The sequence below is a fragment of the Saccoglossus kowalevskii genome, chromosome 14 (genome assembly GCF_978046115.1).
Source record: "Saccoglossus kowalevskii chromosome 14, keSacKowa6.1, whole genome shotgun sequence".
Classification (NCBI taxonomy): domain Eukaryota; kingdom Metazoa; phylum Hemichordata; class Enteropneusta; family Harrimaniidae; genus Saccoglossus; species Saccoglossus kowalevskii.
In genome coordinates this window covers 26,985,647-27,007,570 of record NC_140654.1, presented here as the reverse complement: position 1 = coordinate 27,007,570, position 21,924 = coordinate 26,985,647, and the positions used below count along the sequence as shown (strand labels likewise).

General features: G+C 36.0%; 2 protein-coding genes across 2 annotated transcripts; both read left to right on the top strand.

The window, feature by feature from the left end:
- The first annotated feature begins 320 nt into the window (after positions 1 to 320).
- On the top strand, positions 321 to 3,997 carry LOC144363132 (uncharacterized). Its single transcript, XM_078014057.2, has 2 exons — positions 321 to 814; positions 2,699 to 3,997. Exons 1-2 carry the CDS (start codon positions 391 to 393, stop codon positions 2,764 to 2,766), a joined length of 492 nt encoding a protein of 163 aa, XP_077870183.1. The 5' UTR covers positions 321 to 390; the 3' UTR covers positions 2,767 to 3,997.
- A 12,653-nt stretch (positions 3,998 to 16,650) lies between these two features.
- On the top strand, positions 16,651 to 19,576 carry LOC146734642 (G2/M phase-specific E3 ubiquitin-protein ligase-like). The gene is made up of 3 exons (XM_085507578.1): positions 16,651 to 16,667; positions 16,989 to 17,203; positions 19,314 to 19,576. The coding sequence occupies exons 1-3, from the start codon at positions 16,651 to 16,653 to the stop codon at positions 19,574 to 19,576; spliced, it is 495 nt and encodes a 164-aa protein (XP_085363704.1).
- Positions 19,577 to 21,924: the final 2,348 nt, after the last annotated feature.

The following is a 21,924-nucleotide window of genomic DNA, read 5'->3' as shown; positions in this document are numbered from 1 at the left end:
ATAAACAATAATAAATGATGTTTAATGGTCCCTTGAAAGTTAAGAACAAACCTGAGTTGCATTCTTAAATATTTGGAGAAAATGTCGTCAGCCCTACGGGAAAATCTTCCAACTTTCCTGAAAATTCACATTTGATCACAAGCATTAACAACTTATTTCTTTCACTTTAGTATCCTCGTTTCTTAACAGTTAAAACATCACCTCTTCCGAGTATTTATCAGATGTTTGTGTGTACAAAATGACGCCCCCAGGCGAATGGAACACAATAATTCAAACTGCGCATGCGGATAACCTTATTTTTAGTTCTGACGGCATATTGTACCTGTAGCAAGCTACGGAGCGTGCTGATTCTCAATTTATAACGCTTGGTCTCTGATTTGGAAAACAATCATGTATGTTGAACTCCATCCGTCGGAAATTAACTATCTGCAAGACTCAATCAGTTCGGACTTTCGGGACGGCACTCCACTGTTAGATACGTTTCGGGACTTATTGTACGGTGATCTCTTACCGGAAGATATTCGCACGATAACAGTATTTTGGTGGGAAGAACGTGGAAAATGGTACGTACACTCAGGTCACCGCCGACTGTATCTTTTTAAACGTCTTCAAAAGCAGGGAGTCGTCGACACTTTACAAGTATCTGAGCTAGACAGAATCCCCTGGAGAAGTGTACGTCGTAAAAACAGCAGTACAAATATGGGTAAATCTGTCACTGTCCGCAAAGACAAAAGCTTCGTTGGTAATCTTGGAAATATTATTCAACAATGGAGAAACGAAGACACGTCGTCAAGCGATGATGAATACAGCAGTGGTAAGTACGATTGGGTAATGGGGAGAATTTTATCTTCGTGGCAATGTTTTCAAATCATTCAAAGTGTGTGCGATTCATGTACATTTTTCGAGATTTTCCTAATCTGATATTTAATTTACTCATTTTGGTCAATGGTAATAATTACACCGAATAATTAATCACACAGTATTTACAACTATATAGGCGATTCGTGTCCTATTCCGTCTGTAAATGCGGTATTTTCAACCCGGATATTGTCCATAAACGCCGATGACAATTCTTTTGATAGGCAAACTGAAAATGACGTCATGGGAATTCCCAAACGATATGATACGTACTGTGGAATACTTTATTTTCGCTGGAATTAATTTTCGCTGAAAAGGCTTTTTGGGCGTTTTGTATGGAACTTATTTTCACTGATTTTTGATGAATTTAATGTGAAATAAAGGAAAAAAAGTATATTTGCTGGATTTTATTTTCACGGAATCATCCATTCAGCGAAAATAGCGAAAATAAATTCCAAGCGAAAATAATGTATTCTACAGTAATTTACAAAGATATCCGTCCAAAGCGCATGTACATGTTTTGCACCATGACAAACAAAAAGCAACGTACGATCACACCCACTATGAAGTTGTGACATACAAGGCATACTAGCCTGACAAGTTGGCGTAGGTGGCGCCCTGGACTGCTGCGATCCCCACCACAAGTTGGCGTAGGTGGCGCCCTGGACTGCTGCGATCCCCACCAACGCAGCAGTCCAGGGCGCCACCTACGCCAACTTGTCAGGCTAAAGGCATACGTGACATACGCGTCCCTCCCGCTTTACTTAAACGAAAGTGGTGGCCGATACACTGATGTCAGGCCGTTCATTTGTACTGCGCGCATTATATTTTCGCTTAGGCCATCACGTATTCGTCAAATTTAAAAAAAAAAAAAACAGATTAGCACTAAAGCAGGGCCTTTAAATTGTGGTCTCAATATGCAGTAAATTAAATACTACAGACAATTATTTGCCTGAATAAGTCGTTTTGATTGGACGATACGTGATTAAATAGACGATATACCATGGCATTTTCTTGGTTTTAAAGCATGTCCCAATTGTGAATGATACTAGGCAGAGGTAGGTGCTGCTGTACAAGTGAAATCGGCAAGGATATAGAACGTAATAAATACACTCCGGTAATTCAGGATTCAAAAAAGATGCACTAGAAAATTGATGGTTGCCGTCTTCAGTGGCTGACCTAGAATTTGTGTCAACCCTTCAAACCGTAATCGGGCGTACTAATTGGCAAGTTGAAGACAATTTTAGATATATAACGAAGAAAAAGAGGAGAAAGAAACACTATTTTGCGTAAAAACAAAACAAAACTTACTCTCTCGCTTGCTGCGAGATCTCGGCGCGACCACTTACGAATTAGGTCAATTGATAGTAAATTGAAGTGACCATCAACAAATTATGTAATCATTGTACAATATATTAACCATACTGTCATATGTAATTCTGTGTGGTATTTCTGGGTCATCTCAAACATATCTTAATTATTTCAGTAAAAAGCCAAGACCAATCACATAAAGCGCGGTGGTCGTCGCGCAGCACGTGTTTGAATTTCATGTAAATAAACAATGTATTTTACACGCGTTGTATACGTCGCTATGAGTCCCATATCGAACATGACGCCGCACGACGGCTGCCGCCCTTTAAATATGTGTTTGGAAGATTATAATAAACTCCTCAGCAAAGTCGAACACTAGTTTGAATGTGTAGTTTGACTTACATGTAAATAAAATTTAGTAAACACGTTGTATACGTCATGTGATACGCGATGAATGTGATGATTTAATAATGATGAAACGTTCGTCAAGTATTTACTTTTGTTTTATGTTCAATTGTTTTTACTATAGATAATTATTCAGAATACGAAAGTTATGATGATGACAGTTATACCAGCAGTGATGACTATTACTATTAACCTACCACCCCAATAGATGGTTTGTGACTATAGATGCTCTGGACATACTTGTTACGATGACAACGTTAATCACCAATATTCAAATATCCACCATACGTAACAACCATAACATAAATTAATCACTGTTATTGGCATTTACTTGCTTATGCTAAAATGTGTAACTCCGGCATTTACATCGACGAAGTAAATATTGAATAAGCCACATCTGGTTTTTGTGTAACATATAATGGTGGAAATTGTAAATAATCAATAACAAAGTTTATCATATTTATCGTTTACTCACATGTCCGTTTTTAGACATGGTATATGTTAGTCTTGAGTCGAAGTGCCAATAAATGTGTATACATTATTTGTACAAGATTTTTCATGATTAATATGAGAATATCTGAAAATAAAATATTCCCCTGCATTTATTATTATAATAATATAAGGTTATTACGAAGATACCTCAAAGTATGCACGAAGACAGTACAGTGGGAGTATCGACCGACGCGCAGCGCATACTTAGAGGTATCTTCGTAATAACCTTATTATTATACATCTTTTCCTACCAAGGATACATCATGGGAATGCCGAAATTTAAAACGCTTAGAACAGAATCAGCGAACTTCTTTGTATAGAGTCCGGTCAAACCATGGTGGCAGCCATGCTTACGCGCGTAATTATTCCATACTTTGAATTCGCATTTCCTAATATGGTAGGATGAAATTACCCCGTGAAATACCGCAAAATTACGGCACACTATAACTTATGGCGTTACGGTGACAGATGTATAATAATATATAATATTGCTCCCCAGAATTGTATTATTATATTGTAATTAATTTCATTACCGCATGTTTCTCATATACAGAAATTAAGTTACTATGACACTGTTTAACTTATGCATGAAAATTATCACATTCAAGATTGTATGGCACACATGAAAATAACAATTTGAACGACTAGTCTTATTGATAATATCAATTAGCATAATTCAATGTGAAATCCAATTTTAGACTTCATTTCAGAATATATTATTATTGTAAAAATATACTTTTAGTTTGATCTGTAACAAGCTGGTGTTGTGTATATTTTGAGTAAATTTCCATAATTGTATTTCATGAGCTTTATTTATATATGTGAAGAACGTCCACAATAAACAATAATAACGATATCTTAAAAAACTGACCCCTTTCTATAATTTGTTTTCATAAATTCTACATTGAAATATATTTCATTTGATATAATATACGATGTCTGTTTCATTGGTTACCAGAATATGGGCGATTAAGATAGTGACGTCATTGTATTGCATGAACATTTAAAATAGGTATTGCAATATTAAGGTAGCGAGACTATTATTTGTGTTGAAAATTATGATTTTCACATTTATTTATTAATTGATGAAATGCACTATAAACTTTCATGTGATAAAGTCAACATAACATAGAATGTCATGTAAGTTAAAATGTAGATTTTCTGAAGGGAAGCAAGGCAGCCTCAGTAGTGTTTTCCAAAATCAACAACACAGGTTTAATTTGTGTGCCTATAAGTTTCAAAGATAAACTCAAGACAAAGCAAGGTTAGGATGTGTTATAAGTAGCTATCTGACACACAATTAGTGTTTCCAAACATTTGAGTGGTTTGTCCCCGCCCCTATTTGTTTCACAGATTAGTCATTTGCATATGAATGTGTCAGACACAAGGTCACACAGCCACTGAAAAAAATCATTGATTTTGATGTTTTCATATGCCGAATTTATCCAATTATAGCTATCCCATTCCTTTATTTTTGACTCCCATGTGCGAAGCACAAAATGGGAGTCTTTGCAGTTAGTGTGTCTGTATGTGTGTATGTGTGTATGTGTGTATGTGTGTTGTGTATGTGTGTATGTGTGTATGTGTGTGTGTATGTGTGTATGTGTGTCCGACTGTTCCACTGCTATCTCAAGAACCATACATCGGTTTTTGATGAAACTTGGTGCATAGATGCTCTGGGCCAATGCGCAGATTTGATTAGGTTTTGGTAAAAATCCATGCTCGTTAATTACCTAATTTGCATGATAATTAGCTAATTTTTAGCTGTTCTATGACTGTTCCACTGATATCTAAAGAACCACTCATTGGATTTTGATGAAACTTGGTACATAGATGCTCTGAACATATGCGCAGATTTGATTAATTTTTGGTAAAAATCCGTGCATATTAATTACCTAATTTGCATGATAATTAGCTATTTTTTAGTGGTTCCATGACTGTTCCACTGATATCTAAACAACCACTCATTGGATTTTGATGAAACTTGGTACATAGATGCTCTGAACTAATGCTAGGTTTTGATTAGTTTTTGGTAATAATCCGTGGATACTAATTACCTAATTTGCATAATGATTAGTCAATTTTCGGTTTTTCCACTGATATCTCAAGTACTAATCATCACATTTCAATGAAACTTGGTACATAGATGTCATACGACACTGCACAGACCTGATAGTTTTTATGGTAATATCAGTACATATTAATTACCTAATTTGCATAATTAATTAATTTTCAGCATTTGATATAAGTAGTTAGCATTACATTTCAATGAAACTTGGTACTTACATACTCACGGACTATGCAGAGATTGATTGTTTTCGATAAATATTTGTGCATATTAATCACCTAATTTGCATAATTAGTTAATTTTCAGCTTTTCCACGGGTATCTCAAGTACTAATCATCGCATTTCAATGAAACTTGGTACATAGATCCTTTAGGACTATGCAGAGACCTGATTAGTTTTAGGGTAAATAATTGTGCATATTAATTACCTAATTTGCATAATTAATTTTCAGCTTTTCTACTGATATCTAAAGTACTAATCATCATATTTCAATGAATCTAGAATTATGCAGACCCAATTAGTTTCCGGTAAATATTTGTGCATATTAATCACCTAATTTGCATAATTAACCAACTTTCACACTGATATCTCAGGTACTATACATCACATATCAATGAATGTACATGGATGCTGTAGGACAATAGACAGACCTGAATAATTGTGGGTTAAAATCTGTACATATTAATTACCTAATTTGCATAATTAACCAATTTTAATCTTTCACACTGATATCTAAAGTACCGTAAAAACTCCAAAATTTCGACTGGTTTTAAATAATTTGTGTTAGAAATGTGACGTGTTTTTAGAGTCAAAATTAAGGTGCATTTTCGGACGGTCGAATTTTTCAGAATAGAAATCAGCAAAAAAAAATGGGGATGATAGACAGTGTGCTTCATTAGTTTTTAAAAAATGCAATGTCCGTCAATTGACGTAAACTTCCTCATGTTTCACGGTAAAAGCAAAGGTCGTGGCCGAGTTGTAACTCAAAATCTAAACAAAGTCATCAATCAGTGAGTATTATGACAAGCAAAACAAAACATCAAGACGCGGAGAAGAGGTCAGCACAAAACTAATAGGTCAAAAGACAAAGCTGTCTCGCACTACCTAGGAAAACTTGCGAATGTTCGAAGTACAGGTACCCATTGGACAAAAGATACATGGAAGTTTAGCAAACGATCTCCCCGACCCAGTGCAATGTATCCGGTTAGAATCAAAGCTCACGTGTCCCTTATTTGAGCACCGTACCGGTGATTTGAGGGACCAAATTCTGCCGTAAATTCGCCCTTGGATTAAAAAATATAATGGGATTTAAGAAAATAAAATGGGACTTTTAAGGTGTATTTTGGCGTCATTTTTCGGACATTTCAATCAATCCTGCCGGCTAAAATAGAGTCTAAGTTTTACCGTAGTCATTGACGTCTGTCTATTCAAGAGTACACGTGTATGATTTTTATCGTGACTAGCGTGAGCGGGTAAGCTTCCTTTCGAGAATGAGCTGTTATCACTGTGAACAATGTTAAATTATTCTTCAGATGACCAGTTTATTTTTTAAAAACAACTAATTTTTTTATTTAAAAAAAATCATGCCGTTTTCGCATCATCCAGCTTTTTGATTGGTTAATTAGCGATTTGACCTATTTGACCTAAGAGAACATGGCGGATATCCTACAGCATCAAACGTTTATACGAGACCGGAATCATTCGCTTACGATGAAACTAAGTTGACTTTTATTTGTATTTCATAACCATTCAACAAATTTATTTTGTGTACATTATTATAATCACTACTGAGTACAGTAATAATCAACAATTCAGAAACGCAGCATGCCGAGATTTTTGTGTTCGTTTTTATTTGAAACTTCGTTTATTTAGAATATATTTTCGTTACCAATAAAATAAAAATCTCTCAGTCAATCAGAAACCCGGATTCATGCCTTTGAGGAAGGTCCCGTTTGAACGCTCACATTGTTTTTTTTTTCGTTTGGGGGAAAACTAAAACTGGTCGCAATTTTCGAATAAGAATGAGTCGGCAATTTTTAGTGGAGTCGAAAATTTGGAGGTAAATAAAACACCGAAACCCGGCAAATAAATAGGCGGTCAAATTTTTAGAGGGGTCGAAATTTTGGAGTTTTCACGGTGCTAATTATTCCATTTCAATGAAACTTAGTACAAAGATGCTCTAGGACAATGTACAAACCTAATTAGTTTGGGGTAAAAATCTGTTCATATTAATTCCCTAATAAGCATAATAATTCATAATTTTTTGGTTCTAATCACATTTCAATTAAACTTGGAGACATAGATTTTCTGTTACATTGCGCAGACCTCATTAGTTTTACACTCAAATCTGGTCATATTAATTTTCTGATTTGCATAATTAGTTTTCAGCTAAGTAATTTCGAATTATATTTAATGTGTCTCCAATACTCTCAGCACATGGGAGTTCTTTCTAAGCTTTCTTTGATTTTGGTTTCCAATAGCCTTACACATTTGGATGTTCCTACACATGTTAAAACAGACCTTGAAGGGAAAACAAATTGATTGTGCCGATAAACAAGCTTGAAAATCTTTGCTGTTACTTCATGGACGTTTTCTAGGAGTTTATGTTTTTAAAAATACAAGGTCTTTAACAAAAAATAACGTACACTTATTATCGCCGGATTAACACCAAATTTTCACAGCTTTAAGGTGACAATGAGAGGAACTTGAATGTGTCCAGACAAACTATTTCATCGATTATTTACCAACGAGTTGTGGTTTGAGTTGGGGGCAATGCGACTAAAACAGTAATTGAAATTCAGCACACTATTTTTTAAAACGCGTTGCTTGAATAAAACTGACCAGACACATTCAATTTACCAGACTATTGAACAAATAGGAAAAGTGAAAAGAATACTTCTTATCGCCAGCATAAATGCGTAATTATTTTTTTTTTACAGAAAAAGTAATTTTTCACCTTTGATTGAGTAATGCGTCGTAGAATGCAGATACGGGCATGCAAAATACACTTGTGAAAAGCTTGAAGTCTGGCGATTCTAAAAATATATACTTTCCTGGGTCTATTTGTAGTCATTTAGTCACAATTAGAAGATGAAAACAAGTATGCAAATAATAGTCCCGCTACCTTAAGGTTCTAGTATTCGCTCGGTCGAAATTTATGTTCGTAGTCACTTCCGTTAGTCTTTACATTCATACCTGCAACTCGAACATTCCCGGAACGTTATATTCAAACTTGACATATACAAATCCCAGATAAAGTATTGTGCACTAAGATGTTATTCACATTTTTTAATCAATGCTACTCCGGCGCCAAATGTTTTATATTTCTCGACCAATCAAGACTTCATATATATATATATATATATATATGCCATGCGATATGTCGCACATATCCACAGTCACTTATTCTGTGACCGAAAACAAAATGACCAAATAACGTTAATTTACTTTAGTTCCACGAAGTCAAGCAATTCTGAAATTCCACAAACTTAGAACAATACGTATAATCCAATTGTTCATTATTTGTTATTTGTGCATGGATTCATGTTATGTTGGTTTATGAATCGGATAATGCGTTTACACGATCGGAGCCATGTCGGGACTCAACCCTATCGAGGGTTTAGTGGAGCCGAACTTGACTCGAGCCGAACGCGTTCACACGGCCATTTTTGCTGGCTCGAGCCGGCTCTAGCCTGGACTCCGATAAAATGCTGTCGTGTGAACGTAGCAAATATGGCGTATTTGCGTCAGTCATACTTAATCCCCAAGCATCGTTTAACCAAGTGTATGGGCGATACTACCCGGATAATATGCGCCAATGTGGGGAGGGGGGGTCACTTAGACAATAAACTGCAGGGACGGGGAAATGTCTGAGATAACGTTTATTACTCGAACTATTGCTTTTTTGATATTCAGAGAATATCACACATCAAGCATAAATGTGCACGGTATGCATCTATTTCGAGTGAAGTGCCGACAAACGTTTCCCCTTCAAAACAATCCTGCAAAACGCACGTCATTTGCTTATGCACAGACAATATATCTAGTGACTTTTTCAAGACTGTCCATTTTTTAGAAATGATGACATGGAAATGGCCCCTGTGCCGTAACTGGTATCACACTGAACTATACTCGACCCTTTGTACAAATCATTCTTCACACACTAAGCCATCATTTGTAAACTAGGTCACCAGCCAGTATCTATGAGCGCGAATGTAGTGCAAGTCCCCACGAATGAACATCTACTGACTGAGACTTCCAGCATAGACGCCATCAATAGACGGCGGATAGCTGTGCCACTTTTCAAAGTAGCCGTACGTGCCGATTATAATGAAAATTTGTATATGATAACACAAGTTTCTGAAAGCTAGACACATATATATTGTACACTGGCCCACACAAAGGTCTGTGTGTGGTCGCCCAGCGAATGCCGTAAAAGCATGATACAATTCATAATACAATCTACTAGGACTTGTGTAAACAATTTATGTGGCTTCATCAACAGACTAAAACCAGACTGTGTGGTGCTGCAATTCACTGGTAAGACTTCTTACCAGATTCGGGTACTTCATTTGCAAATGAATAGTCGCGCAGATGTCTATCATTTTATTGTGGCCAATCGTGAAAAGGGTCAGGGGTCGCTGGCTATTAGGATCGCCCACGACTTGCGCGAAGTTTGTTTTGACTGTACTACTACGCGAGTAAAATCAAATCAAAACAACGTGTTGTGGCACAGGGAGATCATTAACTATAATAAACTGTACGCCTAGCCTTATTGGTGGGTCTTTTGATTGGTGCATGACACATTCTAAAGATGTAAACTGTGCTGGATTGAAAAATGCGAGATCACCAGTGCCTTCATTCCTTGTATAATTGTATATACTAAATACCAGCCAATACCCTCCCTTAATAGATAGTCGTACAGTTTATTATAGTTTCTTTATATTGGATGGCGTATATGAGACCAATGATTGACACTTGTGGGGTATAATAATACGCTTCAGTTGAACTTGATGGCAGAATAAACAGTCAATGTGGATGCAAAACACGGTATGGTTTATTGCTGGATAAACTGGCATAGAAACATGTAACACATGAATAAGGAGCCCCGAAACTCCGAAACTAGCCCTTTATATAGGTGCGAATCGAACGTGAGAGAAAACACGTAAGCGGGAAATACAAAATGAAGTACGCGGGAGAAAAAGATACAATACAGAGTAAAATGATTGGCTGAAATTAAATGATTCTAATTGGTCGAGAATTACTCAGAGGAATCCTTCATGCGAAAGGTAAACGAATTAACTATAGCGAAATGACATGTAATAATAATATTAGCAATATGAAAACGAATACAAATATATATTATGAATCTCCGACATTCTCCCGACTTTGAGAAAAAGTACACATTCAGGAATAATATATATATATGAGAATAAACGAATAACGATTGATAAAAGAGTTCACTAATAATTACTAGTTATTTTTTTTCAAGTTCAGGGGAACACAAATTGAACTTGTAAACTTCTGATCTAGTGCGATTTTCACTAAAGTTCAGATTAAATCTTTGAGTCTGACGTTGGCGGCAGCTGCGGCGTCACGATGTGATCTGCGTTGTGGCAATGGTGTGTTATCATCTGTACTTCCACTGGTAGACATGTTGATTTCATCATGCATGTTAGTGATACCATCTGTGGCAGTGGGTTGCGTTGTGTCATCGCTGGATGATGTCAATAATGCGTTGAACGCCGTTGTCACTTTCATCAGTCGCTTCACGAGCGGTTTGTGCGTTGATGACTGGCGAAGTAGTATCCGGGTTGACGAGGTCGTCATCTTCCTTCATGATGTTGACATGTAGTTGAGTAGCATTGTTTACATCCCATGTTGGCCACATTTGTTGATCTGGTAACCATGACGGCCCATAATTCCATTTGGGGTTTGAACGGAGGTCATTAGCTGATATACCTCTCGTTAGTAAGTCCGCGGGATTGTCCACGGTTGGACAGTATTTATATTCTTGTGTGAAGTCGCGTATTTCTTGCACTCTATTTTGAACAAATACTGGCAACTTCTTACTGCTATTAATCCAATGCAAGGTCGCTTGACTGTCGGACCACAGGAAATGTTCAGTTATATTGAATTTGTCCGATAGAGCATTCAGTACGAGTTTACCGAGTCTCGTAGCGATCAGTGCAGCCATTAATTCCAATTTCGGCAGAGATAATTCCGATTTAGGGGCGACTCGTGTCTTTGACATGACAAGAGCCGTTTCGTGCTGGCGACGAAGAAACACAACAGCACCATACGCGGAAGTGCTCGCGTCTGCGAAAGTGTGCATTTGATAGGTATCACCTGGAGAAGTCTTGTCAAAATATTTCCGGTTGATTTGATTATCACGAGCAGCGGTTAAATCCTCAGCAATTAAGATCCATTGTTCGTAAAGTTCAGGACTTAGTAGTTCATCCCACTCCAATTTCAACTTCCACAAAAGTTGAATAAATAGTTTGGCGCGTACCAATACCGGTGAAATTAATCCAAGCGGGTCGTATACACTCGCTGTGAAACTTACAATGTCACGTTTTTACGGTGGCCCATATATACAATCGGCGAAGAATGACCAAATTTCGGCGATCAATGACGCATTGCGACGATCAATAACCAATTACGACGATCAATGACGCATTGCGGCGAACAATAACCAAATTGCGGCGATCAATGACGCATTGCGACGATCAATGACGCATTGCGACGATCAATAACGCATTGCGACGATCAATAAAGCATTGCGACGATCAATAACCAATTTCAGCGATCAATAACGCATTGCGACGATCAATAACGCATTGCGACGATCAATGACGAACTACAGCTTGTGTAAGTAATGTTAGTAAAGAGCGCCGTCTATGGTGACATTGACGCGACGAACAGTGATCACGTGGTGAGGGCGTTTATGCGCCAATTGTACTCTCCGTGCCATTTCGTCGACTTTACTTTGACGATTGATCCATGCTTGATTCTGGTCTATTTATCGCCAGGATAATCGAAGATTGTTGTAGGTAAGTGCAGTCATACCATATTCTTTATTATGATTTATCTTCTAATAGTAATTCATATGTTATCGTAAGCACTGAAACAGCGTCTTTATGATGTGACCTTAATTCGCGAATGACTATGTGTGAGGTTATTTGAACTAAAAATCGCCCCTGACAGTGGAAGAGATTATGCTTTGCTTCTGCTGTTATCAGATGATGATGAGAATCTATATTTTTCATATGTAATTTGGAATTATTTTGAGTGATGACTCAAGGAAGACAGTGATATTAGGGTCTCATACTTTGTGACAGATTTGGTGTCATTCCCGGTGATTTATAAGTGTATTGACTTATTCAACGTTAAACCTGTGTATTATATCGTGGTGAGTATGCTGCATGATGCATGTCTGAAGAACAGAGAGACGAGTGGCTGCCTATCGGTATATTTAATTTATTTTTTGATGCATTTAAACAATAATTATGAAAATTAGCATCTTCTTATCATTTTACTGTTATTTGGCAGACATGGTATTTTTATATAAAGTGAGACACCAATATCAGCGAAGAGCAGATGATGAGCTGGCATTGGAAGTTGGTGACATTGTGAAGGTTCAAGGGCTTCCATGGAAGTTTAGGGGGATGCCAGAGAATCCAAGAGGATGGTTAACTGGGGTTAACCAAACTTCTAAAGAAGAGGGTTCATTCCCTAGTAATTTTGTGGACTTTATGGGCCAAAATACTTCCCCTAGGCCCCCAACACCCCCCTTACCAGTGAAGGAAGGACAGAAACGTAAGTACAAAGTATAAGTGCAGGCATGTCATAATTTTCTTTTGCTTCAAATTAGTTACCGCATCAATTGTGTTTTAGTCCAGGAATTGGCTGTGTGGTCAGTTCTGTAAATTGTCAATTGCAACCTGAAGTGCTGCACCTAAATTTTAGAATTTCTTTTTGTAAAATAATTTTGCAGCAATTAACATATCAAGCAAAAGCAGGGATGGCAATTTGTACCCCTCGCTATGTCTGTATACATGTCCTACTGATCACATTCTATATATATATGAAATACAAAAGAATTGACACTCAACCCTGGTTGGTCATGGTAGTTGATTTCATTGTTGTTAGAATTGACAATAAACAGTACAACACTTTCGACTAAACTAATTGCACACAATCTGCCATTATGTGACATCTGACAATTAACATTATGTGAGTTGTCTGTGATCATAATTCATTGACTCCCATGTGCGAAGCACAAAATGGGAGTCTTTGTAGTTAGTGTGTCTGTGTGTGTGTATGTGTGTATGTGAGTATGTGTGTGTGTCCGACTGTTCCACTGCTATCTCAAGAACCATACATCGGTTTTTGATGAAACTTGGTGCATAGATGCTCTGGGCCAATGCGCAGATTTGATTAGGTTTTGGTAAAAATGCATGCTCGTTAATTACCTAATTTGCATGATAATTAGCTAATTTTTAGCTGTTCTATGACTGTTCCACTGATATCTAAAGAACCACTCATTGGATTTTGATGAAACTTGGTACATAGATGCTCTGAACATATGCGCAGATTTGATTAGTTTTTGGTAAAAATCCGTGCATATTAATTACCTAATTTGCATGATAATTAGCTATTTTTTAGTGGTTCCATGACTGTTCCACTGATATCTAAACAACCACTCATTGGATTTTGATGAAACTTGGTACATAGATGCTCTGAACTAATGCTAGGTTTTGATTAGTTTTTGGTAATAATCCGTGGATACTAATTACCTAATTTGCATAATGATTAGTCAATTTTCGGTTTTTCCACTGATATCTCAAGTACTAATCATCACATTTCAATGAAACTTGGTACATAGATGTCATACGACACTGCACAGACCTGATTGTTTTTATGGTAATATCAGTACATATTAATTACCTAATTTGCATAATTAATTAATTTTCAGCATTTGATATAAGTAGTTAGCATTACATTTCAATGAAACTTGGTACTTACATACTCAAGGACTATGCAGAGATTGATTGTTTTCGATAAATATTTGTGCATATTAATCACCTAATTTGCATAATTAGTTAATTTTCAGCTTTTCCATGGGTATCTCAAGTACTAATCATCGCATTTCAATGAAACATGGTACATAGATCCTTTAGGACTATGCAGAGACCTGATTAGTTTTAGGGTAAATAATTGTGCATATTAATTACCTAATTTGCATAATTAATTTTCAGCTTTTCTACTGATATCTAAAGTACTAACCATCACATTTCAATGAATCTAGAATTATGCAGACCCAATTAGTTTCCGGTAAATATTTGTGCATATTAATCACCTAATTTGCATAATTAACCAACTTTCACACTGATATCTCAGGTACTATACATCACATATCAATGAATGTACATGGATGCTGTAGGACAATAGACAGACCTGAATAATTGTGGGTTAAAATCTGTACATATTAATTACCTAATTTGCATAATTAACCAATTTTAATCTTTCACACTGATATCTAAAGTACCGTAAAAACTCCAAAATTTCGACTGGTTTTAAATAATTTGTGTTAGAAATGTGACGTGTTTTTAGAGTCAAAATTAAGGTGCATTTTCGGACGGTCGAATTTTTCAGAATAGAAATCAGCAAAAAAAAATGGGGATGATAGACAGTGTGCTTCATTAGTTTTTAAAAAATGCAATGTCCGTCAATTGACGTAAACTTCCTCATGTTTCACGGTAAAAGCAAAGGTCGTGGCCGAGTTGTAACTCAAAATCTAAACAAAGTCATCAATCAGTGAGTATTATGACAAGCAAAACAAAACATCAAGACGCGGAGAAGAGGTCAGCACAAAACTAATAGGTCAAAAGACAAAGCTGTCTCGCACTACCTAGGAAAACTTGCGAATGTTCGAAGTACAGGTACCCATTGGACAAAAGATACATGGAAGTTTAGCAAACGATCTCCCCGACCCAGTGCAATGTATCCGGTTAGAATCAAAGCTCACGTGTCCCTTATTTGAGCACCGTACCGGTGATTTGAGGGACCAAATTCTGCCGTAAATTCGCCCTTGGATTAAAAAATATAATGGGATTTAAGAAAATAAAATGGGACTTTTAAGGTGTATTTTGGCGTCATTTTTCGGACATTTCAATCAATCCTGCCGGCTAAAATAGAGTCTAAGTTTTACCGTAGTCATTGACGTCTGTCTATTCAAGAGTACACGTGTATGATTTTTATCGTGACTAGCGTGAACGGGTAAGCTTCCTTTCGAGAATGAGCTGTTATCACTGTGAACAATGTTAAATTATTCTTCAGATGACCAGTTTATTTTTTAAAAACAACTAATTTTTTTATTTAAAAAAAATCATGCCGTTTTCGCATCATCCAGCTTTTTGATTGGTTAATTAGCGATTTGACCTATTTGACCTAAGAGAACATGGCGGATATCCTACAGCATCAAACGTTTATACGAGACCGGAATCATTCGCTTACGATGAAACTAAGTTGACTTTTATTTGTATTTCATAACCATTCAACAAATTTATTTTGTGTACATTATTATAATCACTACTGAGTACAGTAATAATCAACAATTCAGAAACGCAGCATGCCGAGATTTTTGTGTTCGTTTTTATTTGAAACTTCGTTTATTTAGAATATATTTTCGTTACCAATAAAATAAAAATCTCTCAGTCAATCAGAAACCCGGATTCATGCCTTTGAGGAAGGTCCCGTTTGAACGCTCACATCGGTTTTTTTTTCGTTTGGGGGAAAACTAAAACTGGTCGCAATTTTCGAATAAGAATGAGTCGGCAATTTTTAGTGGAGTCGAAAATTTGGAGGTAAATAAAACACCGAAACCCGGCAAATAAATAGGCGGTCAAATTTTTAGAGGGGTCGAAATTTTGGAGTTTTCACGGTGCTAATTATTCCATTTCAATGAAACTTAGTACAAAGATGCTCTAGGACAATGTACAAACCTAATTAGTTTGGGGTAAAAATCTGTTCATATTAATTCCCTAATAAGCATAATAATTCATAATTTTTTGGTTCTAATCACATTTCAATTAAACTTGGAGACATAGATTTTCTGTTACATTGCGCAGACCTCATTAGTTTTACACTCAAATCTGGTCATATTAATTTTCTGATTTGCATAATTAGTTTTCAGCTAAGTAATTTCGAATTATATTTAATGTGTCTCCAATACTCTCAGCACATGGGAGTTCTTTCTAAGCTTTCTTTGATTACATTTACCAATCGTCTCCAATCGACATTATAGATCTTTTGTTTTAATTGTTATTCACTCGCAATTTTTTATTCGTAATTTTGTAATTTTACTACATTGTAATTCCTGCTCTGTAACCATGTACTCTTATCCCATGCAGACTCTCCATATTCTTGAACAAGCGATGCTTGCCTCACCACATCATGCGAATTGTTCAATTCCACCACCTCCTCTCTAATTTGGGGGAAATGCTGCACAGAGCATGCTGGCTCTGGTCAGGTACGACATTGCCCTTACCATGACATGAGTCAAATATATCTAGGTCTCCTGTCATGGGGTCAGCCGCTACGACGCTTGATGCAGAGCCACTGTGTCGGCAGGTGTCACTCGGGTAGCATGCGTCGCCAGCTCATAATGACATTCAGTGGTTTTGAGGATCCCTATGAGGTGACACGTGACGACGCCTAGTGTGACATTCACTTCCCCCACTTCAAACGGCAATCCTGTCTCATGTGTTGTTTCTTAGCATTAAGACATGGAATGTGGCATTTATGTCTTGATTCTAAAATTTGTTTTTCACATAACATTGTGTATTGACAGGTTTAAGGATGGTTTCAACACCCTTGGTGTTCTAGATTGTGTTCGTAAAAACCCTAATTCATTTAAAGAAGTGTTGATGTACCACAATATCAAACACACTGCTGAAAGCATAGAAATTTTGTTCTCAGTGAAAGTGAGTGAAGAAGGAACCAACAAACGAAATCAAGAAAATGAAGTCTTAAGCTATTGGAGAGATTATTTGGTTGACGCAGAAGGTAAACAGAATTATCATATAATAAAAGTATCATTTAGTTTATCATATATTCTCTATAAAAGCAGTTAAAAAAAACTTGTTCAATATTCACTGTTAACAATGTTAAATTTCACTTCAAATGTTCATTATTTGAAAACAAATAAAAAAAAATTATTTAAAAGCAAATCATGTTGCTTTCCCATTACAATCCAAGCCATAAGATCGTAGAACAACATCGGCAAATCTCTTCCGTGCTGGGTTCAATAACATTAACATATTTAAATGAGCTATGGTAATTTGAACACGTTGGCATTATCCAATGTTTTGATTGGTTAATTAGTGATTTGACCTGTCAGGTCAAAGAACACCGTCCCAGGTCAAAACATGGCGGATATTAATTTCTACAGCATCAAACGTTTAAATTTCGACCGTAATCTTTTGCTTAGGCCAGACTTTTATTATCCCTTGTTTCGCGAACCCACCGAATGAACAGGAGCCTAAAATGAAATAAAAATTAAATTTTATTTCTGCGTAATTTCTCGCGCTCGCCGACATGTGAGTGCAAAAAATTGCTAAAAAAAATTATTTTTATCTTAATTTTTTAGGCCCGTCGCCTAACAAATCCAAGTTGCATTTTCATGGGAGTATCATGATCAAAGTACCGAAGTCTCGCGCAGATCTATACTTTATGCGCGTTGGTTGACAGTGACCTCTCTGCGTACTGCCTGCTTGAGACTACTAGGTGAACATGGCATGGCGTGGCGTGGTGACACGCCTTGAAACTCTGTCGCCAAAAACCAAGAAATCTCTCATTAATGCTGAAAATTGTGCCACCATTGGCGACATTGCCAACCATGTTATACATGGAATAAAATTTTATTTCATTTCTTCTCTCCGATCAATGATCTCACTTACAATTCTTTGAGAATCACACAAATCTAATGAAAAAAAAAGAGTTAATTTTATTTTTTTTCCGCCCTCCTCAAAAAAATTGACTTATAAAAACTCGAGAAACAAGGAATAAAAAAAGTCTGGCCTTACGATGAAATAAGTTGAAATTTATTTGCATTTCATAACAATTCAACGAATTTTTTGCACGTTATTATAATCATTACTAGGTAATAATCAACAATTGTGAAACGCAGCATAACCGGATTGCACTACCGCGATCATTTGCTACTAAGGAATGCAGATGTGTTCGTTTTTATTTGAAACTCCTTTTAAAATATACTTTCATTACTAATAAATAATCGTATTTGGCGCACAAAGTTTGTTAATTTGATTTTTTTTGAGAAAAATGTTCTGATTGACATTGTAATGAAATTTTAGGCGGTCTATTTTTTAATCCAGCAAGAAAAAAATGTATACAATTTTAAATTAGCTTCTGCAGTAGTTTTTTTTTTTGTTTTGGGTGGTCCACTTTCATGACAGCAGACAATGGCAGTAGTGTATTCTGAATTGGCATAATTGAACGCACTACACGCACTGACTCCACTGGCATTCGTTTGCACTCTAGCCACATGCAGTTGTACTGTAACTAAATCTTCAGAAAATAGTATTGCTTGTAGTAGCCATCCACTTTGGAGAGATGCGATCAACTTTGAAAATCAAAGGTTGGGATGCTGCAAAGGGTCTGTATTGCCACTCTTACGGGCTAATTGTTCACCACTGTCCAAATATATACAACAGTGAGGTGTTTGCAAAGTTCTAATATCAGTACAGTAACGTTCTTAGTGTCAGTAATCCTGACCATTACGCCCTGCCACCATGTCTCATTTCATCGAAACAGCTGACTGTGGCGGGCAGTGCAAAAGCAGCGTTTGATATTCAAATGAGCAAACGCAACTTAAGATCTCTCTGTTGTGTTTTATTTTTGTTTTGGCCACATGAAAGGTATATGATAATAAGGTTATTCACAAAATACCATATTTTACATTTTGTATGCTACGGTATTGTCCTTGGTGCTTCACGTCTTGAACAATACAGTCATGAATATTGTTTGGCTCAATTTCAATGGAATCAATTTGTTGCTTCATTTCTGTACAGCATGTTCAATTTAAATTAGTTCATGTGCTTGTATGCTACTTATTTTTCCTTCAATTATGTTTAAGATTCTTCTTTCTTTTTTTCAGAATCATCTGAAGAAACATCATCAGAAGCATCACTTACAGATATATTAATATTTGCAACTGGAGCTGATAAAGTTCCTCCTTTGGGATTCTTCCCCAAACCTAGTGTAGAGTTCATTCATGATGGGGATATAGGGAAGCAAAAGTTGCCATTGGGAAACACGTGTGCAAATCTCCTTTATATTCCAGTTGTTAATAGTTATGAACTATTTAAATCATCCATGGACTTTGGAATCCTTAACAGTCCTGGTTTTGGACAGGTCTAGGTGTTCGGCGGTACATCAGGTTACATCATCAATTTATACCCCAATTTTAATACTCAACAAACTAAATTAATTTTGCTCTTGTGCTCTTAAATGACCTATAATATTAACACAGTGTATCTCAGTTCATCAACTTACTGGCGTATTGTTTAACTCACTCACATTTTTAATTAATTTTAAACATTTCTATTTTTTTCATTTGATATTTATATCCAATTTTGATATGTAGTTTATTCTCTTTTATTTTTATGAGCAAGTATTAGGCTACAATTTAAATTTGTACGCATCATGGTGTGCGTTATTTAGGTAGTTCACAGGAAATAAAACTGTGAATTGCAGCTAGTTTCCTTATTAAGATAAGAATGGTTGATAAGATAGGAATGCATAAGAAATAGTTTTACATACACCCAAATAGTTTCTTACAACGGTTCTAGGAACTATTCTGACAGTTAGCAAGGTTGCTTAAAACTTTGCAAAACACCGTTTTTTCGTTGAGTTTAGATTGTTCCATACCCTCGTTCAGATGAAGGTAATATGATACACGTTCGAGTACATGAATAGCACAGTCTAGAAAAATATTGTGCAACAATGACATCTATCTTGCTACCTGACAGTCTGAATAATTCTTAGAACTGCTGTAAGTACAGAATAAAACTTGATTTCTAAGATGCATTATTCTCTTGACAGTAATTAACATTATAGTCAGCGTTACCACACCGTATATTATGTTGAATCAACCTTCTATGCTCGGCACTGTAAGTACCATATGATAGTAAATACATATGAACAGCATACTGTATAACACAGTGATAGCTATATTTGTAGGTTCTCTCTATAATTTTTTTCCATTTTGTGACATTCTAAATTCTTTAATTTTGATGAATATTTTGGTACTTTTTAGTAAAAACATACTTTTAACAATTTCTCAAAAACTGTTTTGCTGATTGTGTTAATGTGTGTATGTACATTCATTGGGATGACCATTATTAGATTTGTTCATTTTGTAACATCTTCAGTCTGCTTCCAAATATGGATCAGATTATTTTTATAATATGCAGTACATACAGCAAAGCTATGGCAGCTGACAGGCGGCTAGTCTTATATGTACACGTATTACTAACATATACATCTCAGCTAAGATCTATGTATGTAGTGTCATTTTTTTTAACCAGTACAGAAAGATTGTCTGCAGTAATTGTAGTAATAGTACAGATAGTTTAAAGTTACATTGTTGGCAAAATTAAACTCGCTATGTCATATTATCACAATTTGTGACTTCTTTATCAGCATTTTAGGGTGGCCATGCCCATTCCAAGCTAATCTATATTGCAGTAGGGACATTAATTGCTTTTGTGTAGCATGTCCACTGTCTGTGATACCACGTTACAGGACAGTCAAGCTACACAATGTATGTCCCTATCGCAACATAGATTCATCCAAAGTAGGCATGGCCACAAGTCGACACAAGCAATATTAGAAATAAGTTATGTTTGTCAAATCCAAACTAGTAAGCCAATTCACAATCAAGTTTGCAAATTGGCTGCCCAATACTGCCAGACTATTTATATTGTGTTAATTGCACAGTGACCCGAGCAAACTTTCATTAATACATATTTCCTAGGTTAGTTATGTCAAGTAAGCACAGAATTTGAAAGCAATGCATGATGTGGTTTATTGTAGTCAATGAAAGGTGCATTGTACCAGGTTCTGATCAGTATAATTTGAGAATGATGTAACTTTAGAGTTACTCATTGAAAGGGCTTTCATCAATGAAGTATACTACCTATTTTTCTAACCAGTCTTATGTTTAAATTTGTCTGTGGTGGTAAATAGGTGTCTGTGACATCAAATCAACGCTAATATTATTTTGATCTGTGCAAATAGTGAATTGCTATAAAATACTGTAGTGTTTTCTTTTTTTAACATGGGCAAGACTCATGAAAACAGCTTGCATATTGTTAAACTGAATCCATAGTGAATGTATCACACTATTGCAACATACAGAAATGTAGTTGATTTTTCAGAATAATTAAAAAAATAATGTGTTCAATACAGAACTTGGGTGTTATATGGTATCATAGAATTTGTACCCACGAGTAAATAGTGCAGTTTGAATCACTGAAATATACCATATTTGTCCTATTGGTTGCACAAGTGAATGAAATGACAACTGATCATGACTATTAAATGTGGCATGCATTTTTCATACTACTGGTAATATAAGCAACAGCAATGTAGTAGTCCCCCATCAATATACACTGTATCAAACCAATTTAATGCATTTTTCAGAAAATTCTCGGCCAATAACATCTACAACTGTAATCTTTCAAATAGAGCAGTTCAACACACAT

Coding starts and splice junctions, on each gene's coding strand:
- LOC144363132 (XM_078014057.2), top strand. CDS start 391: ATGTATGTTGAACTCCATCCGTCGGAAATTAACTATCTGCAAGACTCA. Junction 815..2,698: donor CGATGATGAATACAGCAGTG/GTAAGTACGATT, acceptor TTTTTACTATAG/ATAATTATTCAGAATACGAA.
- LOC146734642 (XM_085507578.1), top strand. Junction 17,204..19,313: donor TTATTTGGTTGACGCAGAAG/GTAAACAGAATT, acceptor TCTTTTTTTCAG/AATCATCTGAAGAAACATCA.